General features: G+C 44.9%; 1 protein-coding gene across 1 annotated transcript; it reads right to left on the bottom strand.

Moving 5' to 3' along the window:
• Positions 1-1,051: 1,051 nt before the first annotated feature.
• Positions 1,052-21,523, bottom strand: lin7b (lin-7 homolog B (C. elegans)). Its single transcript, XM_069910049.1, has 6 exons — positions 21,342-21,523; positions 18,817-18,935; positions 14,533-14,604; positions 13,083-13,292; positions 9,575-9,738; positions 1,052-5,151 (listed from the first exon to the last, which is right to left on the bottom strand). Exons 1-6 carry the CDS (start codon positions 21,376-21,378, stop codon positions 5,130-5,132), a joined length of 624 nt encoding a protein of 207 aa, XP_069766150.1. The 5' UTR covers positions 21,379-21,523; the 3' UTR covers positions 1,052-5,129.
• Positions 21,524-26,161: the final 4,638 nt, after the last annotated feature.

Here is a 26,161-nt window from a genome sequence, read left to right as displayed (position 1 = left end):
GGTCAGTTGATCTAACACATAGTCATGCTAAATTCAATAAAATTTAACGTTTCTCCAACTTTATATGTGATACAGCGAATCTGAAATGATCTTTATGTTCATCTTGAAGTTGTCTATCAGAATCCCCCCCTTCTTTTTTTCAAGAAGCAAAACCTTTTGAAAAAAATGGTCGTCCAGTGTAATTTCCCTGGTTTCAGAAGTGCTTTGATCTGGCTTGGCTAAACTTCCCAAGAAGTTCCCAAGAAATATGATTCATGGTGCAAGCATTAAGGACAAGACTGAACTTGCAGTCGATTCAATGGTTGCCTTCAGAATCTGGGAACAATGCCTCAGCAGTCACGAGTGGATGTAGATTTAAAACACTGATGTGCGAAGTCTGAGCAGAGTTACCCACCAGTACCGTACACACTTACTTTATGGTGAACAGGTTGCACGGCCGGTGTTCTGATACAGAGTGTTTATCAACAACTCTGCATCAGCCAGTGAGTTGGGGAGAGATGTATGACTTACATAGACGTAGGGTGGCACAGTTAGTACAACACTGTTAGAGCGTCAGCGACACGGGTTCGAATCCAGCACTGTCTGTAAGGAGTTGCACAGTCTCCCCGTGTCTGCGTGGGTTTCCTCCAGGTGCTCTGGTTTCTTCCCACTCTTCAAAACATACAGGGGTTATTTGAGCAGCATGGGCTTGTCGGCTGGAAGGGCCTGTTACCATGCTGTATGTCTAAGCTTAAACAATTTAAAATTTACAGCAAACAGTGTATTGTACCCCACACAGTGTTAATTTACACAGAAAGCACCATTTAAATGGTGGAAGAAACAAAGTATGCCAATTATTGTTAAAAGATTTATCCAGGAAAATGCACAGAGGAGAGGATTTACATGTAAATTATGCCACTTAAAGCAATGTGTCCATAAGTTTGCTCGACGAGGAAAATGCCCAGTCATCTCCAGCCTAACTAAAGTATAATCACAAAATCCACTCCTTTAAACGGGATCTCCTGTGCCAGTGACCTCGTGCAAAAGAAACACTTGCACTTTTTCACTGGTTTAAATAATATATTATTTTATTAGGCAATAAGTTAGTCTGCAGCAATATGAAAGGATTATGGAAACATTTAAGACTTCAGCTGCTTATAAATATACATCAGTGCGTGTTACATCAGTACAGTCGTACATGTACAGTACATGGAGGATTTACAGGCATCCTCTGATCAGTTTCCAGTTAGCACGCATGATATGTTCGAGGTATACAACGATATTTCATAAGGTTACGTTAGGAAGGCAAGACCCCGCATCCAGCTGGCTTTTCGTTGAAATACTGGTGTTCGACAATGTGTTTCTGAGGGGGTGGATGGAAAGGAAGATGTTGCACACATCTGTATGAGGATCGCTGGCAACAGAAGTAAACGGTTGGCCAAAATCAGCAAATGTAAAGATTCCACAGGAGTGGACACCTTGGTTTGCTGGACTCATTGATCTGATATTTTTTAAAAATTGATTGGACTCAGAAACATCTGACAATTGATCTCATTTGCCCAAAGCAAAGTGGATGCTGAAAGCCTTTGATAAAATTGCAAAATATAGGTCAGGCAGGCCCCACAGAGAGAGAGAGAGAGAGAGAGAGAGAGAGAGAGAGAGAGAGAGAGAGGAGAGAGAGAGTGAGAACTTCAAAGCTTTTCCCTCACTTCAAGCCTGCCAAGGATTTTCCTGGGGTAATGACTGATCCCATTTGCCATATGGGAAGAGGAACGAGAGAGAATATTTCCACCACAAGCGTACTGTTCTGCTCCTCTCAATCCCAGAATCCGTCAGCATGCAATAGATTTATGAGAGTGTTTGTTTCCAAGTGTTGATGGAGTAGTCTCAGGTTGTGTGCTGAGTGGAGATTTAACTGAGGTATTTAAAACTGTGTGAGGCCCTGGCAAGGGACAGAGGGACCGATTTCACTTAGTAGAGCAATCAACAGCCAGCGAGCATCGATTTGAAGTGCGATGGAAGGTTAGAGTCGTGGGGAAAAACTGTACACTTAAAGTCGTGGGTGGATCTGGAATCGACAGCATGAAAGAATTATGGAGATTGGACACCCTCGTGTTATTTATGAACAGGTGAAAATCTCCCAGCTCCAGAGATGGAAGTGAGATTAATCTTGGAAACTTCTTAAATCATTCTCTCCCCGATATACCCGCTTGTGTTTATTATTTTATGACTATCGTACACTTGACCATTAGTTGCATAAGCAGTGACCAGTCTTGATGGTCAGCTGAAAGGCCAGAGCTCTTCCATTACTCAGGCTTTGGAACCATTCTGCATTGTTAATTTGCTTCACACTGTGTATGTGAAGGTAAAGAATATCTATACAACTATTCTAAGGTTGCTTCATAGCCTATAGGGTGAAGGCACAACTCTGACACATTGAAACATGCAGAGCTGAAGGTCCGTGGTCTGTGCTGCAATAGCATTGCAAGCATCCCCTGGGTTACGGAAGGGATTATTCGACTGGACTCCAGTGACATTGTATGATGGGACAGGTGAGGTCACACTCTGGAGTGAAACATGAAAGTCTGCGGACGCTGTGATTGTAGTCAAAATGCAGAAATGCTGGAAGAACTCAGCTGGTCTCACAGTGTCCACCTTGAGGAAGGGCTCAGGCCTGAAACGTCAGAAATATATCTTTACCTCCTATGGATGCTGCGAGACCTATTACAGACTGGGGTCAGTGATGCATTGTGTTCTGTGCTGTGCACCATGAGCTATTAGAAGGGTGAGTGAAACAACAGGGGGACAGAGAAAAGCTACAGAATACTCAATGGAAGAGGCAGAAAACAAGTGAATACTTTGAACGAGACCACAATCTTGTCGGGTCATCTGTCCACCCCGAAAACAAATGTTCAGGTTCCAAATTAAAAGGTGCTATGTAAAGTGACCCCCACTTTAAAATATAAACATGGAATAACAAAGATGTTATGACTGATGGTCACCATTAAAGCTCTGTGACCATGACGGTTGTAAAAACTCAGGGTTTTCATGGCCTTTTACCCGTCAGTTTGACTCTTTGTGGTGCACATACCTCTTCCCTGTCCTCTAACCAACCACTTCCTCAACATTATTTAGGAAGAAGTAGTAAATACAGACCTGATTCGCAAGATCTACAACCAAGAATTTAAAAAAAAATTATGATATCAGGCCAGAGGAATAAAATTAAGGTACCTTAAAATTGGAAAAAAAATACTGAGAATAGTTAGTAAATAAAACTGTGTCAAATGCAAATAGGTCATAGAAAGAGGGAAAAGCTATGGACAAACTTTAGGCAGGAACCTGAGCGAAATGGTGGAGGAGGGGTGGTGGGGAGGAGCATAGACCCACAGGCACTTGCCTACATTTTGCTCATACCTTGATGCTCAAGTCCGAAACATTGGTTATGTATCTTTATTATATAAAGGACGCTGTTTGATGAGCTGAGTTTCTCCACCGTTGTGTTTTAACTTCAACCAGAGTCTGCAAACTTTCGTGTTTTACTTCCGTTATCGTCAACTGAGCACAATGAATCACCGTGTTAACTAGTGCACCAATTGTGACAGTCAATGGTGAGACAGGAAGCACTAATGCGACAGTACCAGCCCGGGGGTCACAATGGACACTAAGCATTCAAATGACCAGAGGTGAAAGTGAACCACCAAAGGCCGGACATTCCAGTAAGAAAGTGGCAAATACTAAGTTTGCAAGTCGACTGCACCGGTGAGAAATTTAAGTCACTGCATCCCAGAAGGATGGATTACATGAAATTTAAAAAAAAAAATTCTTTGGGTGGCACAGTTGGCACATTACCGTTCCAGCGCCAGCGATCGGAACCGGACCGGGATTCAAATCCCACGCCGGCTGTAAGGAGTTTGTACGCTCTCCCTATCTGTGCATGGGTTTTCTCTGGGGACTCCGGTTTCCTCCCACTGTTCAAAAACATTCACATCAAAGACTAAGCAGGTGAAGATTTTCAAACCCCCTGGAGTCCACGTCTTGACCAAATCAAGATTTAAGGTGGAGGAGGGATGAGCGTCAGAAATAACTGCAGCCAGCTGAAGAGACTCCAATGCACAGCTAGAAAGGAGAGTGCAGACTGTGAATCGAGGTTAGATTGGAAGCACCGAGCCAAGCTGTGAAGGCAGCACTTTTCACACAGCCACCAACTGTTTAGAAGGGGCCAGGTTCACATCTGATCAATCCTCTTTTCAGGTAAACTGAGGTCTGTTGCACACTCAAAGACAAGAATAATTAGTGCTGATGTACAATTGTTTGGTAGGTATTTCTTCTCGGGGGAATGAGGGGAGGAAGAGGTGTTGGGAATTGAATGGTTGGATCATTAATAGAATCCAGCTCATAAATCAGTCCAAGCTGTTTTGACATTTAAAGCTTCCCACATAGTTGCCATTCCCCACAGAATTCCAATTTATTATAGTCATGCCCACTGCAGTTTCAATGGGTTACAAATTTCAGACAACTTGGTCTCATTGAGGGTTTTCTGACCCTAACCGATTGAGGACCAACTTTATGCTGAAGCCTCAAGTTGAACAAAGATCAACCTCTTGTTCACTTACAAAATGGAAATGTTCTCAAAATAAAGACATTAAAACTCTTAATCCTGTTCCTAATCCAACTACATTTCTATAGACAGATGAATAACTCAAGTTATGGAATCTAAATGTTACTTCAGGCCTGAATGTGAAAGAATCCATTCACAACAAGAGGAGAAGATATTGAAAAAATAGTGGTTAATTAACAGGCGCTGAGTAAAGATTTTTCACTGCTGGAGATTTCAACTCTAAAGCTCATGAAATTTAAAGGGGGTATCAACTTCAGTGAGAAATGCACTTTACATTTGCCCAACTGCAGCAGGGTGACCTTACTGCAAGGAAGTTTGTCACGGGACACATTTTCAGGTGCCCTCAAACCCCCCCCTCCCCCAAAACAATACTTGCTGGCGTTTAATCGTGAAAAGAAGATTCCCCTGAATGATTTAATCAAGCGGGCCATTTTTTGAGGTCAGTCCTACAGTGTGGAGGTCACTACAGGCACAACAGCTGTATCACATGCTTGGGACCGTGCCAACCTCTGGAAATGGGAGATCGAAGCAGCTATCCTCTGGATTTCAAGGACCTGGCACAAAGAACGAGAAGTAAAACGCAGCTCAACGTAAATGCGAATATCCCAGTCATTTTCCCTCTAAAAATTACATCTAAAACAAAAAAAATAAACTCTATTCCAAAAATGCAAAATACCACCAGTTTGGACTTATAATAAATTGTATGCCACTCCCCTGAAAGTCATAAATATGCCCTGTGCCTCTACATCAACATTATAATATGCATTCAAAGCCCAATTTGCAAACATCACAACCATGGCTACACGAGAACAAAGCTTGGCTATCTGATCACATTGTGTTGGGACCTGACTCCATGTGTTGGTTTATTTCAGTTCGAATGAATAATCTGGTAATATAGGTTCGGGTCAGATATATGTTCTGGTATAAAGGTTCAGGAGCGCTCTGTCCTTTACCAGCTCAGGGTGATTTGATCAGTATTACCATGTGTTCTTGTATTAAAGTTTCATCCTCAATCAATCAATTGCACAATTGAGACTAAAACAGAAAATGCTGGAAACACCCAGCAGGTAAAGCAGCATCAGAGTTGAAGTTTCAGCTTTGACTGAGGGTCCCTGGCCTGAAACTTCGACTCCATTTCTCTCTGCAGACGCTGCCTGACCTGCTGGGCTCTTGCAGTTTTTATTTCTGGCATCTGCACTGTTCAAGATTGTTACACTTGCAGCAAAATGTTTTTAGATCAAAATTGATTTGGTCAGGTTTTAATTTTGAACCCAAGCAGACCCCTTGCTTTATACATAAAGCAGCCATTCTCAACAGGGGGTGTTCAGCCCCCACTATCGGTGGGGGAGGGGGGTGTTCATGGACTGAAATCATAAAATATAGTCAGTGGGAGAGAATTACGGAAGGAACCAACTAAACGTAACTGCTTCACGGGGAAGGGAGCCCATAAACTGAGCAGAGATCGAGGGTGCCATGGCCAAAAAAAAGATGCAATGAAGATATTTTACTGGCTATCTGACAACAATCTGCACTTTTGTTCCCAACAAACTCTTGGCTTCAAACAGCACATCTTAAAGTGATGTTTGGACAATAAATGGAACATGTTCTCATACTATTCCATCCAAATCTTCAGTGTTAACTCTGATTAAGTTAAAAAAAAAATGGTAATGCCGCTGGAGCTCCTGTAATAACTGCACCTTCGTTGGCGAGGACCTGCGGAGAGCGGTCTCTCAGCACTCCTAGTGGGGTCCAACTGCCCAGTCCAAAAACCATCAGCTCTGCCATCAGTTTATTTTTAAATGGCCCATTAAAGGAGCCGACAGTGGCTTAATTTAAAATCCTGCGACCGCGAGGTCTGACCCAAGATGGCAGCGCCTGTGATCAGCAGCGGCCACGAGGGGGGGTTGCAGATTCCGGGGAAGCAGAGGGTTGGTGCAGGGCACCAGAAAGCAGGGAGACCACCAACCTGTTTGAGAATGAGAAGCAGAGGTGACACCCCACGAGACGGTGACCCTAGTGGGGCCTAGTGAGGGGCTGAAGAACACCCAGGAGGCGGGCTGTTGGTGACTCGATGCGGGTTGCTGGCAATTGCGGTCAAAGGACTCATTTTGGAGACTGGCTGAAGGGCCAGCAGGTATCGGGACTGGGATACGAGAGGGTGCTGGAGCTTCCTGATCATGTTAGATATGCCTCTGGAACTTGGGCTGATGGCTCAGACTGAAGTGTGTGTAGCTACTGGAGCGCTGGAGGTGAATCCACGGACACTCAGTGATAGTGGGGGAATCCACGGACACTCAGTGATAGTGGGGGAATCCACGGACACTCAGTGATAGTGGGGGAATCCACGGACACTCAGTGATAGTGGGGGAATCCACGGACACTCAGTGATAGTGGGGGAATTCATGGACACTCAGTGATAGTGGGGGAATCCACGGACACTCAGTGATAGTGGGGGAATCCACGGACAATCAGTGATAGTGGGGGAATCCACGGACACTCAGTGATAGTGGGGGAATCCACGGACACTCAGTGATAGTGGGGGAATCCACGGACACTCAGTGATAGTGGAGGAATTCCCTTTTGCTTCTTTCTCTGGCTACAAGGGCTGGTGGGCAATTTTTGCTGATAGCGAATCTTTGTCTGCCTTACAGTTGACTAAAGGGAATTTGGTGTAATATCGCATTTTCTGTTTTACTACGTCAATAAAACAATCTTGTATCTTGAATCATTGGATGATTTCACAAGGGCTCCTCCAGTGATTCAGCCAAGGAGCTGTCCATGGAGCTCGTGCATTGACCGAATGCCTGATTGCAGGCACATCATGCACGAGCTGTGCCCTGCCCAAAACCCGTCATTGAATAGTGATCAGAACAAGCCCCTTCCATCGTAATGGATGCGAGACCAATGGTGGAACTCCAAGGGATTTGCTCACCCTGCACTCTTTGTAGAGATGGAACACAGACAGTGTGGCCAATTAGTGAGCATCGTTACCTGACCCTAATTTGGGCATCTGCTACTTTATTCTCCCTGACCTCTTTCAATGAGACAATACTCGGCATAAGTTCTGAGGAACTTACTATACTATTGCGCACACTTGAATGAGTTTCTACACTTCAACTGATGACAGTTATCTCCATTTACATCTCCTGCATGGTTTATTTCCTTCTTTGTCCCTTTCGCCTTGCACCATTACTTACGGAGCCTTTTAATCTCTCATCTTCGACCTGACCATACACCTTCAAATTTACCCCCTTCTCTCCTGCTCTTTCGTGGCAACGTAAAAATTGTTTCATCTCTCACCTTTCTCAGTTTTGATAGAAGCTCAGCGATCTAATGACCTTCTCACACCACAGATTCTGCCTGACCTGAGTATTTCCAGCAACTTTCTTTTATTGGACAACCTCACAGGTTACAAGACCCCCCATATCCCCCACCCCCCACCCAGAGATCAGCAAAGGATGGGAGCTCTGCTCTGACTAAAGGTGCCACCATTAATGCCCATGTATGAGGCCAGTTCTGACGTTGCAACACTATTTTCAATGAATGTTACTAAGAGAGGGTTAGGGATGCATTTACACTGGAGCAGCCCAAATATAGAGGTGATTGTTTAGAAATGTCTAAATAACGAAATTAATAGTGCAGCTATTGATCCAACTCTCGGTATTCAACTTGATAACACTGGTCAACGAAGATTTTTCTTCCTGAACACTTTTGGATGTATTTTAAGGATTTTGGCTAGCTGATCACGAAAATCACCTTAAAGTTTTCCTATCATATATATATATATTTTTTTTTTAAAAATTTCCTGTCATATTTTTAAGTCTACTAGTACATTGCCCGCAAAACAAGCTGTTTTTGTCAGTCCAAGCATGCCTGGTCATGCACACAGTGCAGGTGCTATGCAAATGTTGTCTTAGACCAGAGCATTCTTGGAAGCCAATTAAAGATGTTGTTGGGAATTTTCTTGGCAACTACAGAGCACCAAACTACAACATGCTTCAAACATTCAAAAACGAGAAGTGCAACATGCCATTGAAAATTCATTATCTGCATTCGCACTTGGGTTCCCTCCCCTGCTGATCTTGGAGGAGTCAGTGACCAACACGGTGAAAGGTTTCATCAGGACATTATGTCCATGGAAAACAGTATCAGGGCAACTGGAACCCATCAATACTGGCCGATTATTGTTGTGCACTGACACGGGAGGCATCAGGTGAAAACAAATGAAGATCAGGGGAAAAAGAGTTTTGGGTCTTTTGAACTGACACAATGTGCCAGCGTCATTATGTGATTAAATAGGCTAAATTCAATAAATGTTGATGTTTCTCCAACTTCCTATGTGATACAGCAAATCTGAAGTTATCCCTGTGTTCAACTTGAAGTTCTCTATCATAATCCCCAATTTTATTTTAGGAAGCAAACCTTTTGGGGGGAAAAATAATTGTTGTCCAGTGTAATTGGAGAGGACAATGGACATGAATGAAACCATATACATTTCCCAGTGAGTGGAGAGCCTCTCGAATGATTTGGTGGCGGGATGATTCTCTGCATATCTGCTACAAGGACCTGGCAGGGTTCCTGGCAAGAGTAAAGAACATGGATCAGAAAGTAAGTATTGAGTGATAATGGAGAAGCTAATTGGCAGAATACACAAGTTGCAATCTCCTAGTCTGGTTTCAGAGAGAAGAATATTGTGCTCTGTGCCTCCCACAAGGGATTTCGTGGGTGCAGAGGTGGTGGAAGAGAGGCGTGGAGTGTGAGATGTGGGGAGAGAGGTGGATAGAAAGCATCCAGTCATGCAGTTCATTGTGGGGCAGTTTGATAGGCCAGCCCTCTTTCCTGCCCATAACTTCCGTACGTTTGCATGAAACTTTACATCAACTTTTTTTGTGTGTGTGTGTGACTGCACCTCGTGTCGTGAGGCCAACATTACCAGGTGAACCTTTGACCAACACCTTCTACCTTCCTGAGACCTACGAGTAGCTGGTGTGCTGCTGCCTGCGCCGGGCAGTCCGCATCTTCTCGAAGCGAGCCTCCATCTCCTCCAGCACTTTGGGTGTGTAGCGCACCACTAACTTCACAGTGCCTTGTGCTGCTTTCAACAACTCCACAGCCTTCTCATGCTGCTCCCCCTCCACGCTCTGGAGAAAGAGGCAAGGTGTGAATTGGAGTGAAACATACCTTCCCACACAGTAAAGCCCCCTGTCCCATTTACTCAAGTTCTTGTGTCCTTCGTGACACCACTTTTGATGGTCCACAATCAGAGACTGAGATCTGGCAGCCCAGAAGCAGCACGTTTGGCCTCACCAGTCTCTGTTGACCTTTATGCTCCACTGTCTCCTCATTTAAGCCTGTCAACTTCACCATCTTCATTCTTTCTGCTAATGCAGAACCTCCCTTTGGGCATCAATCACTTCTTTACTGAAGAAAAGAACAGCAATGGTGAAGAAGTCTGTCGGGGTCCAGGGAGTGGTAAACAATGAGGTTATTTATGTGGGGGAATATGGGACAAAATCAATCATTGAAGCTCTCTGTGGACCCAACACAGATGAGCACAGGCCAGTAAACTGTCCTGGGGGGGGGGGGAGGTGTAGGTTAATGGGGAGTAAATTGGGCAGCACGGACTTGTGGCCGAAACATCCTGTTACCATGCTGTATGTCTAAATTTAATTTAAATTTATCCTGTAAAAAGTAAAAGCCTGTTCGATATGGCTGACAGCTGCAGAGCAGTAAAGCACCCATTAAATCCACAGAACTCTGCTTTATATTTAACCACAAAATTTTGAAAAAAATGCAAATTAGAATAAAATTCAGTGTTTCCACTACACATCAATAACTCGGTCGTGAAGAGAGTACAGAGCACAAGGTTCCTTGGAGTCCACTGAAGCACGACTTATCGTGGACACCCAACATCTACCGGCCACCATGCTGTTGGCTTCCTACAGAAGTTCTGTCAAGAGTGTCCTGGCCGGCTGCTGTAGAGGATTGAAATAGAGGTCAATCCACAGGAGCATAAAAGCAGGAGAGAGGATCACTGGAGTCTCCACCGGGATCGTTGTCTGAAGAGAGCGCACAAAATCATTGAGGACCCCTCCCACCCTGCACACAGCATCTTTCAGTTGCTCCCATCAGGAAAGAGATACAGGAGGATCAGAGCCAGCACCTCCAGGTTGAGGAACAGCTTGTTCCCATGGGCAGTGAGAACGCGGAACAACCCAAGGAACTGCTCACACTCACCCTCCGAGACTCTCATATTCACAAAACTATATTTATCTATTTGTATAGATGAATACTTGTTCTGCATATGTATTGTTTGTCTGTATATGTGTTAGGTCTGGTTGTGTGTCTGCATATTTTGCATTGAGGACTGGAGAACGCTGTTTCATTGGGTTGTACTTATACAATCAGATGACAATAAACTTGACTAGTCTTGGAAGAAAGGGCCTTCTCTCAGTACATGTCTGCCAGGCAAATAACTGGGACTATTAGACCATGCTGACCAAGCTCAAATGAACAAAGCAATTTCTGAGTGGACAACTACTTCACCAGTCTTTAAGCACAAAGGTCCTGCTTCAAGTAACTACATTCCTTCTTGAGAACTGCACTTCCAAAGGTTACATTGCCCTTGGAATTGGCGGTGTGTAGATTCAATAAACCACGAAGACTAAGCAAATTGAATTCTGAGAGTGTTGCACACACAGCTTTATTTCCTCTAGATTAGGGGATAATCAAGTTGACGTCCAAAGTTAAGTAATTGGGTAGATCAAGATAAATAATTTCTCTGGAGGAGAGCCAGATTACTCGGAAGTTATGTCAAAAAGAACTCAACTGAAAGAGGATTGGTGAGAATTTGGAACTCTCTCCCCCAAAAGTTCAAAGTTCAGATTTCACATTCTTCTGGGAGAAGTTGTTCCCTTTTTAAGTGTCTTTGTTGAGACCACACCATCTAATTTCGGACCTCTCCACACCACCTCTGCTGCTCTGCATCTGCCCTGTTAATGTCCCTCACAATCTTCAGACCAGATTTCAGATTTATTGTCAGAGTACATACATGACATCACATACAACCCTGAGATTTTTTTTTCCTGCCGGCAAGGCAGAACTACCACTTAGTGCAGAAAAAACTGACTCAACATACACATGTTCACCAATAAAGAACTGTAAACAAACTGCAATGCAATTGAAATTCAACTGAAAACCTTAGCTATAGAATTCTGTTTAGAATAATTTATGAAGGAAAGTGGGTTGAGATATTAACCTAACTAAACGACAGATAAGGCTCTGAAGGCTTTATTGCTTTGTGCGACATTTGTATTTTTCAGACAATAGAAAACAAGTGCTTCAAGACAGGCATGTTCATCCCATGTTCACACTAACCATCCCAGATTCTCATATTTAAGAAACAATATTTATTTAATTGCATATATGAATACTATATAACCATATTAACAATTACAGCTCAAAAACAGACTAGTTCGGCCTTTATAGTCCATGCTGGACACCTACTCCCACCTAGTCCCATTGACCCACACCCGGCCCATGAACCTCCACACCTCTCTCGTTCATATACCTATCCAACTTTTCCTTAAAAATTAAAATCATCTACCATTTCGGCCAGAAGCTCATTCCACACTCCCACTACCCTCTGAGTGAAGAGATTCCCCCTCATGTTTCTCCTAAACTTTTCGCCCTTCAATCTCATTCCATGCCCTCTTGCTTGAATCTCCCCCACTCTCAATGGAAGAAGCCTATCCACATTGACTCTATCTGTCCCCCTCATAATTTTAAACACCTCTATCAAATCATCCTTCAATCTTCTACGCTCCAGGGAATAAAGTCCCAACCTGCTCAACCTTTCCCTGTAACTCAAACCCTGAAACCTAGGCAACATTCTTGTAAATCTCCTCTGCACTCTCTCTATTCTGTTTATATCCTTCCAATAAATCAGCGACTAAAACTGCACACAATATTCCAAATTTGGCCTCTCTAATGCCTTATAGAACTTCAACGTAACATCCCAACTCCTGTATTCAATATTCTGATTTATAGCCAACATACCAAATTGCTTTCTTCACCACCTTATCTAGATGTGACTCCACTTTCAGCAAATTATGCATCAGAATTCCCAAATCCCTTTGTTCTACTGCACTCCTCAATTGTCTATCATTTAACAAGTATGACCCTTGCTGATGAGTCCTACCAAAATGTAGCTCCTCACACATCAGTATTAAACTCCATCTGCCATCTTTCAGCCCACTCTTCTAACTGGCCTATATCCCACTGCAAGCTTTGATAACCTTCCTCACTGTCCACGACACCACCAGTACCAGTCCGCATTATGTATTGTTGTCTGCATGTGTGTCGTGTCTGGTTGAGTGTCTGCACCGAGGACTGGAGAACGTCGGATTGTACTTGCGCCATTAGATGGCAATAAGGTTGACTTGACATCAATCTAAATGTTATGTTATTAACCAAGAGCACCCACCACTCCGTTAACCGAGAGAAGCTGGTCACCCCGCTTCAGCCCGCCGTGCCGATCTGCTACTCCTCCAGGGATAATTCGTGATATGTAGATGGGGGAGTTCTGTTCCTTCCCACCCATTATGTTGAAGCCAAGTCCCTCTTCTGTCTTTGGAAGTTCCACAACCCGGGGGTGAGCGTGACCCTCGCTGGCCGCAAAAGCTGCTACCGTTGCCTAGAGAGGGGGAAGAAATTCATCGTCATGGTTGGAAGTAGTTTCCTTGAGAGGAAAGTCACATTTACATTTACGTAGCTCCTATCACATTCTCAGGACCAGCTCTGGAACAAAGTCCTCTCTGATGCAATGATACCATTTGTATTTTTGCTGTTGTCTGTGATACACAATAAACGCCTGATATCCCAACTCCTACAGGGATTGGTAGATGACAGATAAGCGAATTTTACAGTTGCTTGAGATTGCATGTTACAATTTGAAGCATAGAAGGATGAGAGGAGACTTGATAGAGATTATGAGAGGCAGAGAGAGGGTGGACTGCCAACACCGTTTCCCAGGGCAGGATCAGCAAATACCAGAGGACGTATGTAAAAAGGGAGGGAAATTTAGGTGGAGACATCAGGTGTATGGTTTTTTTTTTTTACAGAGTTGTGGGTGCCTGGAATTAGCTGCCAGGAGTGTTGGTGGAAGCAACGTGTTTAAGAGGCTTTGAGATGAACATACAGGGAATAAGAGGGCATGCATTTTGTGTAAGCAGCAGAATCTAAGTTTAATTGGGCCCTCAGGTTCAGCACCGTGTTCAGCACGGATATGTGGGCTGAAGGCCCTGTTACTCTGCTGTACTGTTTAATAAGATGTAGCAGATAATTGGTACAGCAAGATCCTACAAATAGCTTAGATATGACCCAAGGACACAAATAGTCCTATAAAAGTGCACATAAAAACACAAAATATTGGAGAAACCCTTATGTACTTCACATAACCAATTCTGTGGGCTTGAGCCCCTTGACAAGTCATGGACAAAATGTGATGCTTGCGGGGGCCAAACTGGGAGGCCTAGAACCACGAGGGACAGAATAGCAGCAGAGGCAAGTAGAACGGCTGTGGAAGTGGGTCTGGGTGAGGGCATGGTCATGGAGCCTGAGAGCAGCAGGGGATTACAGAGGGGGAGTAGCGAGAGGGAACCCCACAGGTGAACTTCTTCAGGGTGGGCATCCCTCGAAGTTTTGCAGTGGACAGGGGTAAAACACCAGAGTCAGCGGACACTGTGGCTGAGGTAAAAACAGAATTCTGGAGAAATTCAGTTGGCCAAACCGCGCACTTTCTATAGCAAAGATAAAGATACAGAACTGACACCAGGCCGGAGTCCTTCATCCAAAGTATGCACAAAATTTACAAGTGGACATTTCCCCACGGGATCTGGTCGAACTGTGACCTGCACTCAGTCGCAAATTGTTACCTTGGCTGTTGCATGAGCTCTGATCTCCGGGCTGCCACTGATGTCGAGCGTCTCGTAAAGCTGTTCGTACACCTGGGATGAGAAACATACAGTGCATCAACAGCCCTGGACCTTGCACCATTTTGGACCTATCCCAAGGTAATTCCTCCCACATAACACGGTTAGCATATTGATTGGCACAACGCTGTTGCAGCCCCAGCGATTTGGATCAGGCGCCATCCGTAAGGAGTTTGTACATTCTCCCCGTGTCTGCATGGGTATCCTCTGGGTGCTCTGGTTTCCTCCCACCGTCAACACATGGTAGGTCAATTGGGTGTAATTGGGCGACATGGGATCATGGGCCGAGAGGACCTGTTACCGTGCTGTATGTCTAAATTACATAGTTAAATTTTAAAAAAGCAGAAGGAAAGATATACGGCAGCAGAGAAAATTCCCAAAGCCTGTGTGCCGTTGCTAACCAAGAAGTGATCGTCTGAAACCATTGCTAACACAGACACCAGCCCGGTCATAATTTGGTTCCTAGCACACACATTTCCCCCCCCCCTCCCCCCAGCAGGGGAATTATATAAATGCAGCTACCTCTGTTGCAAAGCAGTTCTACATTACTCTGCTTCATTGAGGAAATACACTGTGTTCTTCAGGAGTTAACAGAATAGACTAATAACTGTGATCAACCAAGAACAGTGGGTATTCACTGGTGGGTTATAATCTAATACTAACCTATCTCTTGTGGCTTCTTTGTGATGTAATTATAACAACAGGGCTCATTATTCAAGAGCCAGTATCACATCTGCCTCCAAGATTTAAAAAAAATTACAAGCAAATACTGCAAACGCCCTTGTATTGGATGGTCTGAAACTTTAAAGACTTTACCTCGAAATCGGGTCTAAAATTCTTACCTTGACAACGATGTCTCAACCTCGTTGCCATCTTCCCGCCGGCTCCACATGCGAAGTCCCAGCGCTCCCACCCCCCCGCCCCTGTCCGACTGCTGTCGGCTCTACACAGGCTTTAAACAGCCTGTTACAGGAGCTGATGGCGGTTTATTTTAAAACATCCAAATAAATAAAAATTTGAACCTTTAAATGGTCATTTGCAATGAAAATATTGTGATTGGCTTTTAACAGCATCCAGGAGTCAGGAGCAAGTGCCAGATTTTGCAGGGGGAAATTGCCTTATTTAAAGGGTATCGCTCAAAACCAACATTTTTAGGTGGAAATTCTAGGGCAGGGGTGTCAAACTCAAATTCACCAAGGGCCAAAATTAAAAACTTGGACTAAGTCGTGGGCCGAACTAAATATTTATTGAAATTTTTCAACAACATCTGCATGTTTTCTCTCAACGTATGTAATGTTAAACTTTTTCTTATTAAAATAAATGTTTAATAATAGTTTTGGTTAAACTCTTTCCATAAGAAGCATTAACAAATAAGAAATAAAATATTCAATAAATAATATTTCTCTCTAGCCTTTAAGCCAAGGATCGCACGTTGGCGAGAAGCATGCCAGGGAGCGGAGGTCTGTAGGGAGCCCTCCCCAGCCCAGCCAGCAAACCCGAGCGGCATCCCCCGCCGCCCCCTCTCCCTCCGCCTCCGCCTGCCGCAACCGCCGCCAACAACCCAAGGAGTCCCCGCTGGTCTCGCCATCTCATCGGGAATACCGTGAGAGTGGTGGAACTTGTCCGCGACCTCCACCCCAGCAGAAAGTCCGATGCCCAGCAGCACCCGCCCACAGATGAAGCTCAAGGAGACGCGGAGGTGACCCACCACGTCCAGCCACGTGGAGTTAGGCGGCGGGTCCGTTGTAGCTAGGCGGCGGGTCCATTGTAGCTAGGCGGCGGGCCCATTGTAGCTAGGCGGCGGGCCCATTGTAGCTAGGCGGCGGGCCCATTGTAGCTAGGCGGCGGGTCCGTTGTATCAGCGCCGCTGTGAATATCTAATTAACGTTCCCGTTAACTATATCGGTGTACTGCTGTGCCTGCTGTGGAAGTGCTAAAAACTACTATGGTGGTGCCTGCTGCTGTGCACGTGCTATACTTGTCCGGCGGCCAGCGGGCCAACTCTAATATATATTTAATATGATCTTGCGGGCCAAATATAATTATATCGCGGGCCAAATATAATTATATCGCGGGCCAAATTTGGCCCGCGGGCCAGAGTTTGACATGTGTGTTCTAGGGGATTGTCTTATACACGAGTCATCCTGTACAATGGCATATTTTTTTCAGTATTCCATGAAGTTGCACAAAGAATAACGTTCAAATTAAAAACACACTGAAATGCTGAAGGAACTCAGCCAGACTCGCAGCGTCCAGAGGAAGTCAGGATATATGACCAACGTTTTGGTTCAAGGTTCAAGCAAAAAGCAGGCAGGCACCTTAATTAAAGGCTAGAGATTAAAAAGGGAGAAGAATGGGAAGGGGAAGAATCTAGACCATCAGCCAAAAGTTAATTGGGTATGATAAAGGAAAGGTGAGAATTGATTAATATAGGCTTCAGATAGAGTCATGCAGCAAAGAGCAGCCCCTCAGCCCATCTCGTCCATGCCGACCAAGCAGGCAGTCTGGTCTAGTCCCTGTATTTGGTCCGAATCATTCAAATTCCTTCGATCCCTATGTTTTTTTTGAATGTCAAAATTGTGCTCACTTCCAGTTTTCTCTGGCAGCTTGTTCCAGGTACAAAGTGCCCTCGGAGAGAAAGAAGTTGCCTTTCCTGCTCCTCAAATCTTTTTTTTTTAAAAAACATAGAGCATAATAAAGAGATCCAATTATACCTAATTGACCTACAAACCCCAATATGCTTTGAAGGGTGGGAGGAAACTGCAGCACCCGGAGGACACCAACGGAGACATGGGGAGAACATGCAAACTCCTTACAGACAGCGCCAGATTTGAACCCAGGCCACTGGAGCTGTAATCATGTTGCACTATCAGTTTACCCTCAATTCTAACATCAGCTGGAAAAATGACAGTGCCCATCTGCCTTCTTTCACGTCCTCCTAATTTTGTAAACTTCTATAAGATCGGCCTCCTTCACTCGAGGGAACAAAGACCCACCGTCACCAACCTCTTCCTGCAACTCAAGCCCTCCATCCAAGCAACATCCTAGCAAACCCCTTCCAATTTGCTGATGCCCTTCCACGTATCTGGGTGACACCCTGAATGTGGTCTCATCAACGTCTTGTACAGTTGAATCATGAGGTCCCTACGTTTGTACTTTACACCCCTCCCAATGAAGGCCAGTGTGCCAGACACTTTCCACACGAGTTGCCACGTTCAAGAATACAGTACGAGGTGAGAAATAATCAAATCAAAACATGCAAAAATTCATTCATAACAATTCCAGCATTTGTAAATAATATTACGAATGGAAAGATGTTGCACGAGTGAAAGTCCTGCAGCGATCCCACTAGATGAAGAGAGACAGTGCCACGTGATAGATATAGGCAGATCCCACGACAATGCAGAGAAGAGGACGGATCAATTTATATTCAGTGTCAAAAGAGCATTGACAACAAGTGTATTCTTCAAGAGAAGTTTGGATGGTTGGTTCGTGGTGGCATGAATAGAGGAGACTTTCAGTGCAATCATTGCCGCTGATGTTCAGTGCAGAGAGCAAGAGCTTCCATTCCTCGCGTAAAGAGTAGAACTGGAAGATTTTGAACATATTTAGGCCTACAGCAAGACTATATTTAATTTTAATTTAGACACCCAGCATGTTAACAGGTCCTTCTGGCCCATGAGCCAGTGCCACCCAATTACACCCAATTAACCTACAAGCATTATGAATGGTGGGAGGAAACCGGAGCAACTGGATGAAACCCAACCAGATAAGGGGAGAACGTACAAACTCCTTACAGACAGTGCGGGATTCAAACCCCAGTCCCAATCGCTGATGCTGTAACAGCATTACACTCTGCCAATCACGCCGCCCACCAGTTTGGCCCACTTTTATAATGCACACTACCCATTCTCCTACTTAAATTTATCTCATAGTATCAGCACAGTTTTCTTTCCCTTTTGACACTTCCCCATAAAAGCATCCACATTTCATCCCAACTTTCCCCCATGGAGAAAATTCTGCATTAGAACCACTCTCTGCATAAAATTTAACATTTTAGAATTTCTAAATTTTTAATAGGATGTCAGGACCAAGGGGAATTGGGGAGGGGATCAGGCAGGAAGAGGAGATACACGCTGAAAGGATTCCAGGGTGATATTGGTGTCTGCGTAGACTTGAGTGGCACATAATATGGGAGCAATGGGCAGTGGGGGTTAAGACGCTGACCTCTCGGATAGCAGAGCAGAACTTGCTCTGTAAAACTCGCTGCAATGTCTGCAGTTTCTGAGGCGGGACGTTGCCACTTCGCTGTAACTTCTCCAGGAGCTCGATTGCTCTGGCAACATCTGGAACACACAAGAGCAGGAGTCAAGATTCAACCAGTTCCCCATAGTATTCAGGCCCTGGGTCCATCATCTCCTTAGTGCTTTGCAGCTCCGACAATACCCCTACCCTAACTTCTACGTTACCTCACCACATCGCCCCTCTCCTCCTCATCCGGAGGAACGAGTGTCCTCCCTCACTGTGTCGCAAACCTCCCCCCCCACCCCCCAACCTTTCCTTCAGCTCAATGGAAGGTTCCAGATTCCCTTTTAATCTGCCAGGCCATGACCATTCTCTCAGGTTCTGTAAACTCTTTTGAAAACAAGGTGGCTTGGTTTGTTTTTAACCCCTGAATTAGCAACATTAAATTACAATAAAATTCCTATTATTCGGAATTCAAGGAAATGGTAGCTTTAATCAACTGGCAAAAAAATATTGAAGAAAACAAAATGATATAAAATACGGATGTTTAGAATTGAGGTGCCTCGCTGTTAGTTCACCAATCCACACAAGTTCAAGCAACTGGAAAATTCACTTATCCAGCATCTATCAATCCCCATAGGTTCTGAATATCAAAGGTTTTACTGTGACTTTACCAAGCTTTCTTGACCTAAAAGGCTTCCACTTCACATCACAGGCTCCAAATTTTATGACAAATTGCCTTATAAAACTTTTGCCTGGCAGAGGAAATTCGTACCCCAAGTGGAGCTCAGACCCATCCCGTGTGGGTAATCAGTGCACCCATTCAAAGCTAGATTTAATTAGTGAGCTACTCCAATTGACACCTCGTAACTGAGAGGTTTACTTCAAACTATCCACTTAAAGGAGAGAAATGACTCAAAATACACCATGTAAAGAGGGCTCATGTCTGCAGAGCACCTCTTTGACATGGACATTGACAGAGCAGTCATGGATACAGTGCAGAAACATATCCTTCAATCCACCAGGTCATTGCTGATCATATTTACACATCTTATTTACCAATATTTGGTGTGCATTATGACTTGATGATCGAAGGGCACATCTAAACTTTTAAATGCTGTGAGAGTGCCTCCTCAACCACCCTCTCTGGGTGTATTCCCAATTCCAACTACTCTTTGTGTGGGGGGAAAAAAAATCCACCTCAAATGCCTTCTGAACCTATTACTGCTTTAAATTCATTTTGACAGAATCTGGACACCTCTGATATGGGGTCTACCCAGTCATCCATAAAGGGATGGTCAATCACCATATCGGACTGCAGACACTGTGGTTGAAGTAAAACCACAATGCTGGAGAAACTCAGCAGGTCAAACAGGTAAAGATACTTAACCAACATTTTGGGCTTGAGCCCTTCATCAAGGTATGGAAAGAGGGATGGGACCCTTTCCTGATACTCCAGCATTGCATCCAAAGGGAGACAGTGACGGTGATGAAGCAAAGTGCCAGAGAAGCGCTGAGATAGTGCAGAAAAGAAAATATTTCTTGAGAAGTAGATCCATCCTCACTGAATTCTAGAGAGGATGGATCAAGAGCAAAGCTGTGCAACCGCCTGGTTTGGAAGCTGCACCTCCTCGGACTGCAAGACCCTGCGGAGGTCAGCGGAAAACATTACTGGGGGCCCCTCTTCCTACCATGGAGGACGTCGACAACACTCGATTCAGGTGAAAGGCAATAAACTCTGTGAAGGACTCCACACACCCCTCACGTAAACTGTTCTCCCTTCTGCCCTCTGGTCGGAGGTACCGCAGCACTCAGGGCCTTGCGTCCAGATTGGGCAATAGCTCCCCACCCCAAAGCCATCAGACTCCTGAACTTCCAGAACATTTGGGGATAGGGTACCATGGACAGTTGCTGTATACGTCTTAATATTTTAATGTGTTTAACTTCTAATCTAACATATCTATGTAAATATGCCCCATGATCCTGGAGAACGATCTCGTCTTTACTGTGCAAACATGGTGTGAACAATAAATAAAGGTGACTTGAGTTGAAAAGCAACACCCCCCCTTGTCTTTTTATCCTCAATATTTTCTATCCGGATGGGTGAAGTGTGCGAACAATCCCAGTGTTGCTGGACTCAAGCATCTTCCCACATTCTGGCCCAATCTCCATGAATGGGGAAAATTAGAATGAGCAAGGCATCGCCAACCAAGTGTACAACCTCAACGCCATTCAACAGGCCACGCCTCCCACGCTTATTGGCTATAGACCTATATGCAGATGAGGCCGATCCTCTTGATTGGTCTAGCCATTTGTCCATCAGAACCCAGCCGCCCCCCCCCCCCTATTGGTCAGTGAAATAGCGGCATCTCATTCATAAAATAACCTGAAGGGCACCAAGAGATACAGGGCGCAGGCGGGGTCCGTCGATGGACGCCGAAGCGCGGCCGCCACCGTTGGCGAATGCACCGCGGGATCACCCTTCCCCGCCGCAGGGTCGCTCTCACCTCTCTCCAGCGACAGAGACTCCGCCAACGCCGCCATGGTCCAGCCGGCGTCACCTGACCAGCAACCATGGGCGATCACGTGACTTCCCTAGCAACGCTCCGCCCTTCGCGGTGAAGCCCACTCAGGTCCAGCCGGCGCGCACTGCCATGACCATTTTCAGCCGGCGGTGTCGCTGCTGCCGAGCAGTCCCATTGGCTCTCCCTGCCTGAGTCCCATTGGCTCTCCCTGCCTGGCTCCCATTGGTCCATCCTGCCAACTTTCTATTGAATTAGAATGAGTTGTCATTAACATGGCACAAAATTCGTTGTTATGCAGTAGCATCACAAGACAAACATTTATATCAAGCACCTTACAAAAGAAATAGTAGTGCAAAGAAAGGGGAAAAAGTCAAAGCGATGCCGTGTTCATGGTTCATTGTCCATTCAGGAATCCGATGGTGGAGGGGATGAAGCCGTCCTTGGGTGCTCGCTTTCAGGCTCAAGGACCTCCTTCCTGATGGTAGCATGGCCTGGGTGGTGCAGGATAGAAACTGCTTCCTTAAGACACCACCTCTTGTCGACGTCCTCGATGGAGTGAAGACTGGGGCCTGTGATGCCAAGTTAACAACCCCCTGAAGTTTTCCCTTGCCCTGAGCCTTGACGCAGCCAGTCAGAATGCTCTTCACGGTACACCTATAGAAGTTTTCGAGAGTGTTCGGTGACATACCTAATCGCCTCAGACACCTCACAAAGTATAGCCGCTGGCGGGCCTTCTTCGTGATTGCATCGACGCGGAGGCTCCAGGACAGATCCTTGGAGATGTTGACAGCCAAGAATTTGAAATTCTTGACCCCCTTCCCCTGCTGACCCCTTGATCTCCTGATTTCCCCAAGAAATCCACAATCAGCTCCCTAGTTTTGATAACGTTGAGTGCAAGATTGTTGTCATGACCGGATGATATATCTCTTGAACGCTTCCTCATTACCGATGGTGATGGTGGTGTCATCGGCAAATTTGTAGACGGCATTGGAATTGTGCCTGCAGTCATGGGTGTAAGGTGAGTAGAGCAGTGGGCTAAGCACGCATCCTTGAGGGCCTCTGTTGATCGTCAGTGAGGAGGAGAGATTGTTTCCAATTTGATCTGAATGTGATATTCTGACGAGGAAGTCAAGGATCTAGTTGCAAAGGGGGGAGCAGAGGCTCAGCGTTTGGAGTTTGTTGACCAGCACTGAGGGAATAATGGTGTTGAAGGGTGAGCTGTAATGAATGAAGAGCAGCCATATGTATGAGTTGCTGTCTTCATGGATCTGCCTTCCATTTGTTCTCAATTGCTTATTTCCCAAAGGGATCTAGTCAGTGTTGCTTTGGTTCACAGAGCAAGATGCAACTGGAGGAACTCGGGGTTGAGCAACATCAGTGGAATAAAGAAGGGTCAACTTTTCAGGCCAGAATCTTTTGGCAGGACTGAGAGGGCAGAGGGGACTTCAGGAAGGGAAAATCAGAGGTGTACAATCCAGTGATCAGAGGGGGAGAGGGTGAGCAAATTTAAGTTCTGGGTGTCACCATCTCAAAGGATCTTTCCTGAGCCCAACATACTAATGGCATTGAGAAGAAAGCACGTCAGCACCTCTACTTCCTCAGGAGTTTACGAAGGCTTGGTATAACATTGGAAATCCTGGAAAATTTCTACAGATGTGTGGTGACCGGCTGCATCACGGCCTGGCATGGGGACACCCATAAAACCCTGCAAAAGATTATGGATACACAACCCAGATAATGACAGCCAAAACCATTCCCACCATCAAGAATATCTACAGGGAATGCTAACGTCGGAGAGCAGCATCAAGGTCGCACACCACCCAGCCCACGGTCTGTCCTCGCTGCTGCCATCGGGAAAGGGTTATCGCTGACACAAGACTCGCACCTCCAGGTTCAGGAAAAGCTGCTCCCCCTCCACCATCAGACTCCTCAACCACAATCTCAATCAGGGACTCATTTAAGGATTCTTACTTTTGCACTTTATTGTTTTTTCCTCTCTGTATTGCAGTCAGTTTGTTTACATTTGTTTACATGTGTATGTTGTGTACAGTTTTTTTGCACTACCAATCTGTCTCGCCCACAGGAAGAATCATCTCGGGGGGGGGGGGTATGTAATGTCATTTGTGTCCTCTGACAATGAATCTAAATCTGAGATAGCTAGTATAGCATGGAGAAGGGCCAATGGGAATTGGTGAAACAGGGAGGGATAATTCTCTGTGCATAGAAGCAGTGGAGGCTACCTCAGTAAACATTTACTCAGGCGACTGCCTACATTTTGCTCATACCCTGATGAAGGGCTCAAGCCCGAAACTTTACGTATGTTTACCTTTGCTACATACGGTCCACTGCTTGACCTGCTGTTTTTATATTTAAGACAAGGTTGGATAGATTTTTGCTTAGCAGGGGAATTAAGGGATATGGGGAAAAGGCAGGGAGGGGGAGATGAGCCCATCATCAGATCAGCCACGATCTCATTGAAGAGCTAAACACGCTTGATGGGCCTACTTCTGCTCCTATTTCTTATGTTCTTATGAAGGATACCTGCTGGAGATTCAGCAGAATGGGGGAGATCTAATTTAGACACAACACGGTAACAGGCCCAAGGCCCCATGCCGCCTACGGGCCCACTCGGGTTTTGAAGGGTGGGAGGAAACCCAAGCACTTGGGGAAACCCCACACAGACATGGGGAGAACGTATAAGCTCCCTGCCGACGTCGCTGGATTCAAGTCCGGGTCGCCAGAGTTGTGTTAACCGTGCCATCTTTTAAAAAAAAAATCTAAAGTTATGAAAGGGCTAAAAAGATGGAGGCGGGAGAATTGTCTCCACTGGTCGGTGAGACTAGATTAAGGGAACATCGCTTCAGATTCAGAATGGAGATGAGGAGGCACCGATTTTTCCTGAGGGCATCAAATCTGTGGAACACTTTACCAAGGAAGCAACAGAGATTGCCTAGATTTTTGACACATAGTTAGACAGAATTTTGCAGAGTAGGGAAAATTGAAGGTTCTGGGAAAAGACAGGTTAGATCTTCTTGAATGACAGAGCAGGCTTGATGGCCCAGAGGGCCGACCTATTGTTGTCCCTATATGATAATATTCTTATGACAGATTGAAGCTAAACACTGGAGGAACTCAAATGGGTTGAGTCGCATTAGTGGGATAAAGAGGATGGCTGATGGTTTGAGCCAAAACCCTTTATGGAGCCCATTGATAATGGAAAAGAGAAGCTAAAGAGAATGGGAAATGAGAGGTGGGACAGGGTTGGTGAACCAGGTAGAGGTGGAACAGGATGGGCAGGGAAGTCAAATTATAGAAGACAATATCTTTGCCACACTACCATCAAGAAGGTACAGGAGCATCAAACTCAGGACTGCCAAGGGGAAGAGCATCTTCCCGCAGGTGTGAGACTGATGAACAATATTCTGTAACTCAAATATTTATATGCAGTAAAACCTCTGGTATCTGAAATTCAAGCAACCAACAAAAAAAATCAAAGAATATAAATTTTTAAAATTAAAATAAATAAGAATAAAATAATAGGTAAAAAATACTAAATTTAAAATTGTTTAAGTAAATGTTCTCTAAAGTAACACCTTTGTGAAGATGGGAGCAAATATTAAGCCAGTGGCGAGCCTTGGTCAGGCTTGGCTTGTAGCAGCTATTTGAATAAAATTGTGTTTGAATAAAATGGCGTTGCCCAGGATGAAGAGCTGGTTGAATCTGCTCACCGTTGGGGTGAATCTCTTAAAGTGTCTCCTTATCCCTGCTTAGAAAGAGTTGCCCAGGTCAGAAGTTTTATCTGTAAAATTGGGGGAGGATGGGGGGGGTTAATTATCTATAATGTTATTATTTAGCTTTTGGGCGGCTCTTTGAAGGGGTAGGAACCTGCAGATGCAGCGACGGTTAAATGTTTTCAAAGAAAGTGACTGAAAATAAAGTAAAATGCTTTATATATTCATGCAAGTGCAGTTTGTTCATTGTAAGTAGTGTAGAATTTTTGTCTTTTAAGCTGTTTATTCTTAATGCAAGTGTATTAGTTATGCCAGTGGTCCTCAACCTTTTCCTTTCCACTCACATCCCAATTTAAGTAATCCCTATGCCATCGGTGCTCTGTGATTAGTAAGGGATTGCTTAAGGTGGGATGTAGGTGGGAGGGGAAGGTTGAGAATCACTGCTCTAGACCCAATTGTTACTGAAATATTTGGCTTGAGAAAAATTGTCATTGACCCATTTCCTTTGGAGTTCTGAAACCGTGCACATAACGAGTCAATTAGGGACAATTATAACAGTGGTTTTCAAACTTTTTCTTTCCACCCCCATCTCACCTTAAGCAATCCCTTAATAATCACAGACCACCGATGGCAGAGCGATTACTTAAAGTGGGATGTGAGTGGAGAGAAAAAGGTTGAGAACTGCTGAATTAGGCAATGTGAGAGGGGGTCTCAAGAAACTGGAAAATACACTTATCTGGCATCTACCAATCCCCATAGGGGCCGGTTATTCACGCAATCTTTATATACGGTGTAAAATGTGTTTTTATGCGTGCCTTGTGGACTGGAGAGATGCTGTTTCATCAGGTATTTGTACACACATGATGTTTAACAAACCTGACAAGGGAGGCAAGAGAAAGTGGAAGGTGAAGTAGGCGATGACAAGACAAAAGATGCCCATGTTGGAATCTAATGAGGAGTCTATGGTAATATGATGACAGGCTAGATGGACCCAAAAATGTGGTGGGGGGGGTGGAGAACAGAAGAATCCAGTGGGTAGTCGATTGGGAGGGGGAAAACAAAGGGAGAGGG

Source organism: Narcine bancroftii, chromosome 13 (genome assembly GCF_036971445.1).
Source record: "Narcine bancroftii isolate sNarBan1 chromosome 13, sNarBan1.hap1, whole genome shotgun sequence".
NCBI classification, from domain to species: domain Eukaryota; kingdom Metazoa; phylum Chordata; class Chondrichthyes; order Torpediniformes; family Narcinidae; genus Narcine; species Narcine bancroftii.
This window is presented reverse-complemented; position numbering and strand designations above follow the sequence as displayed.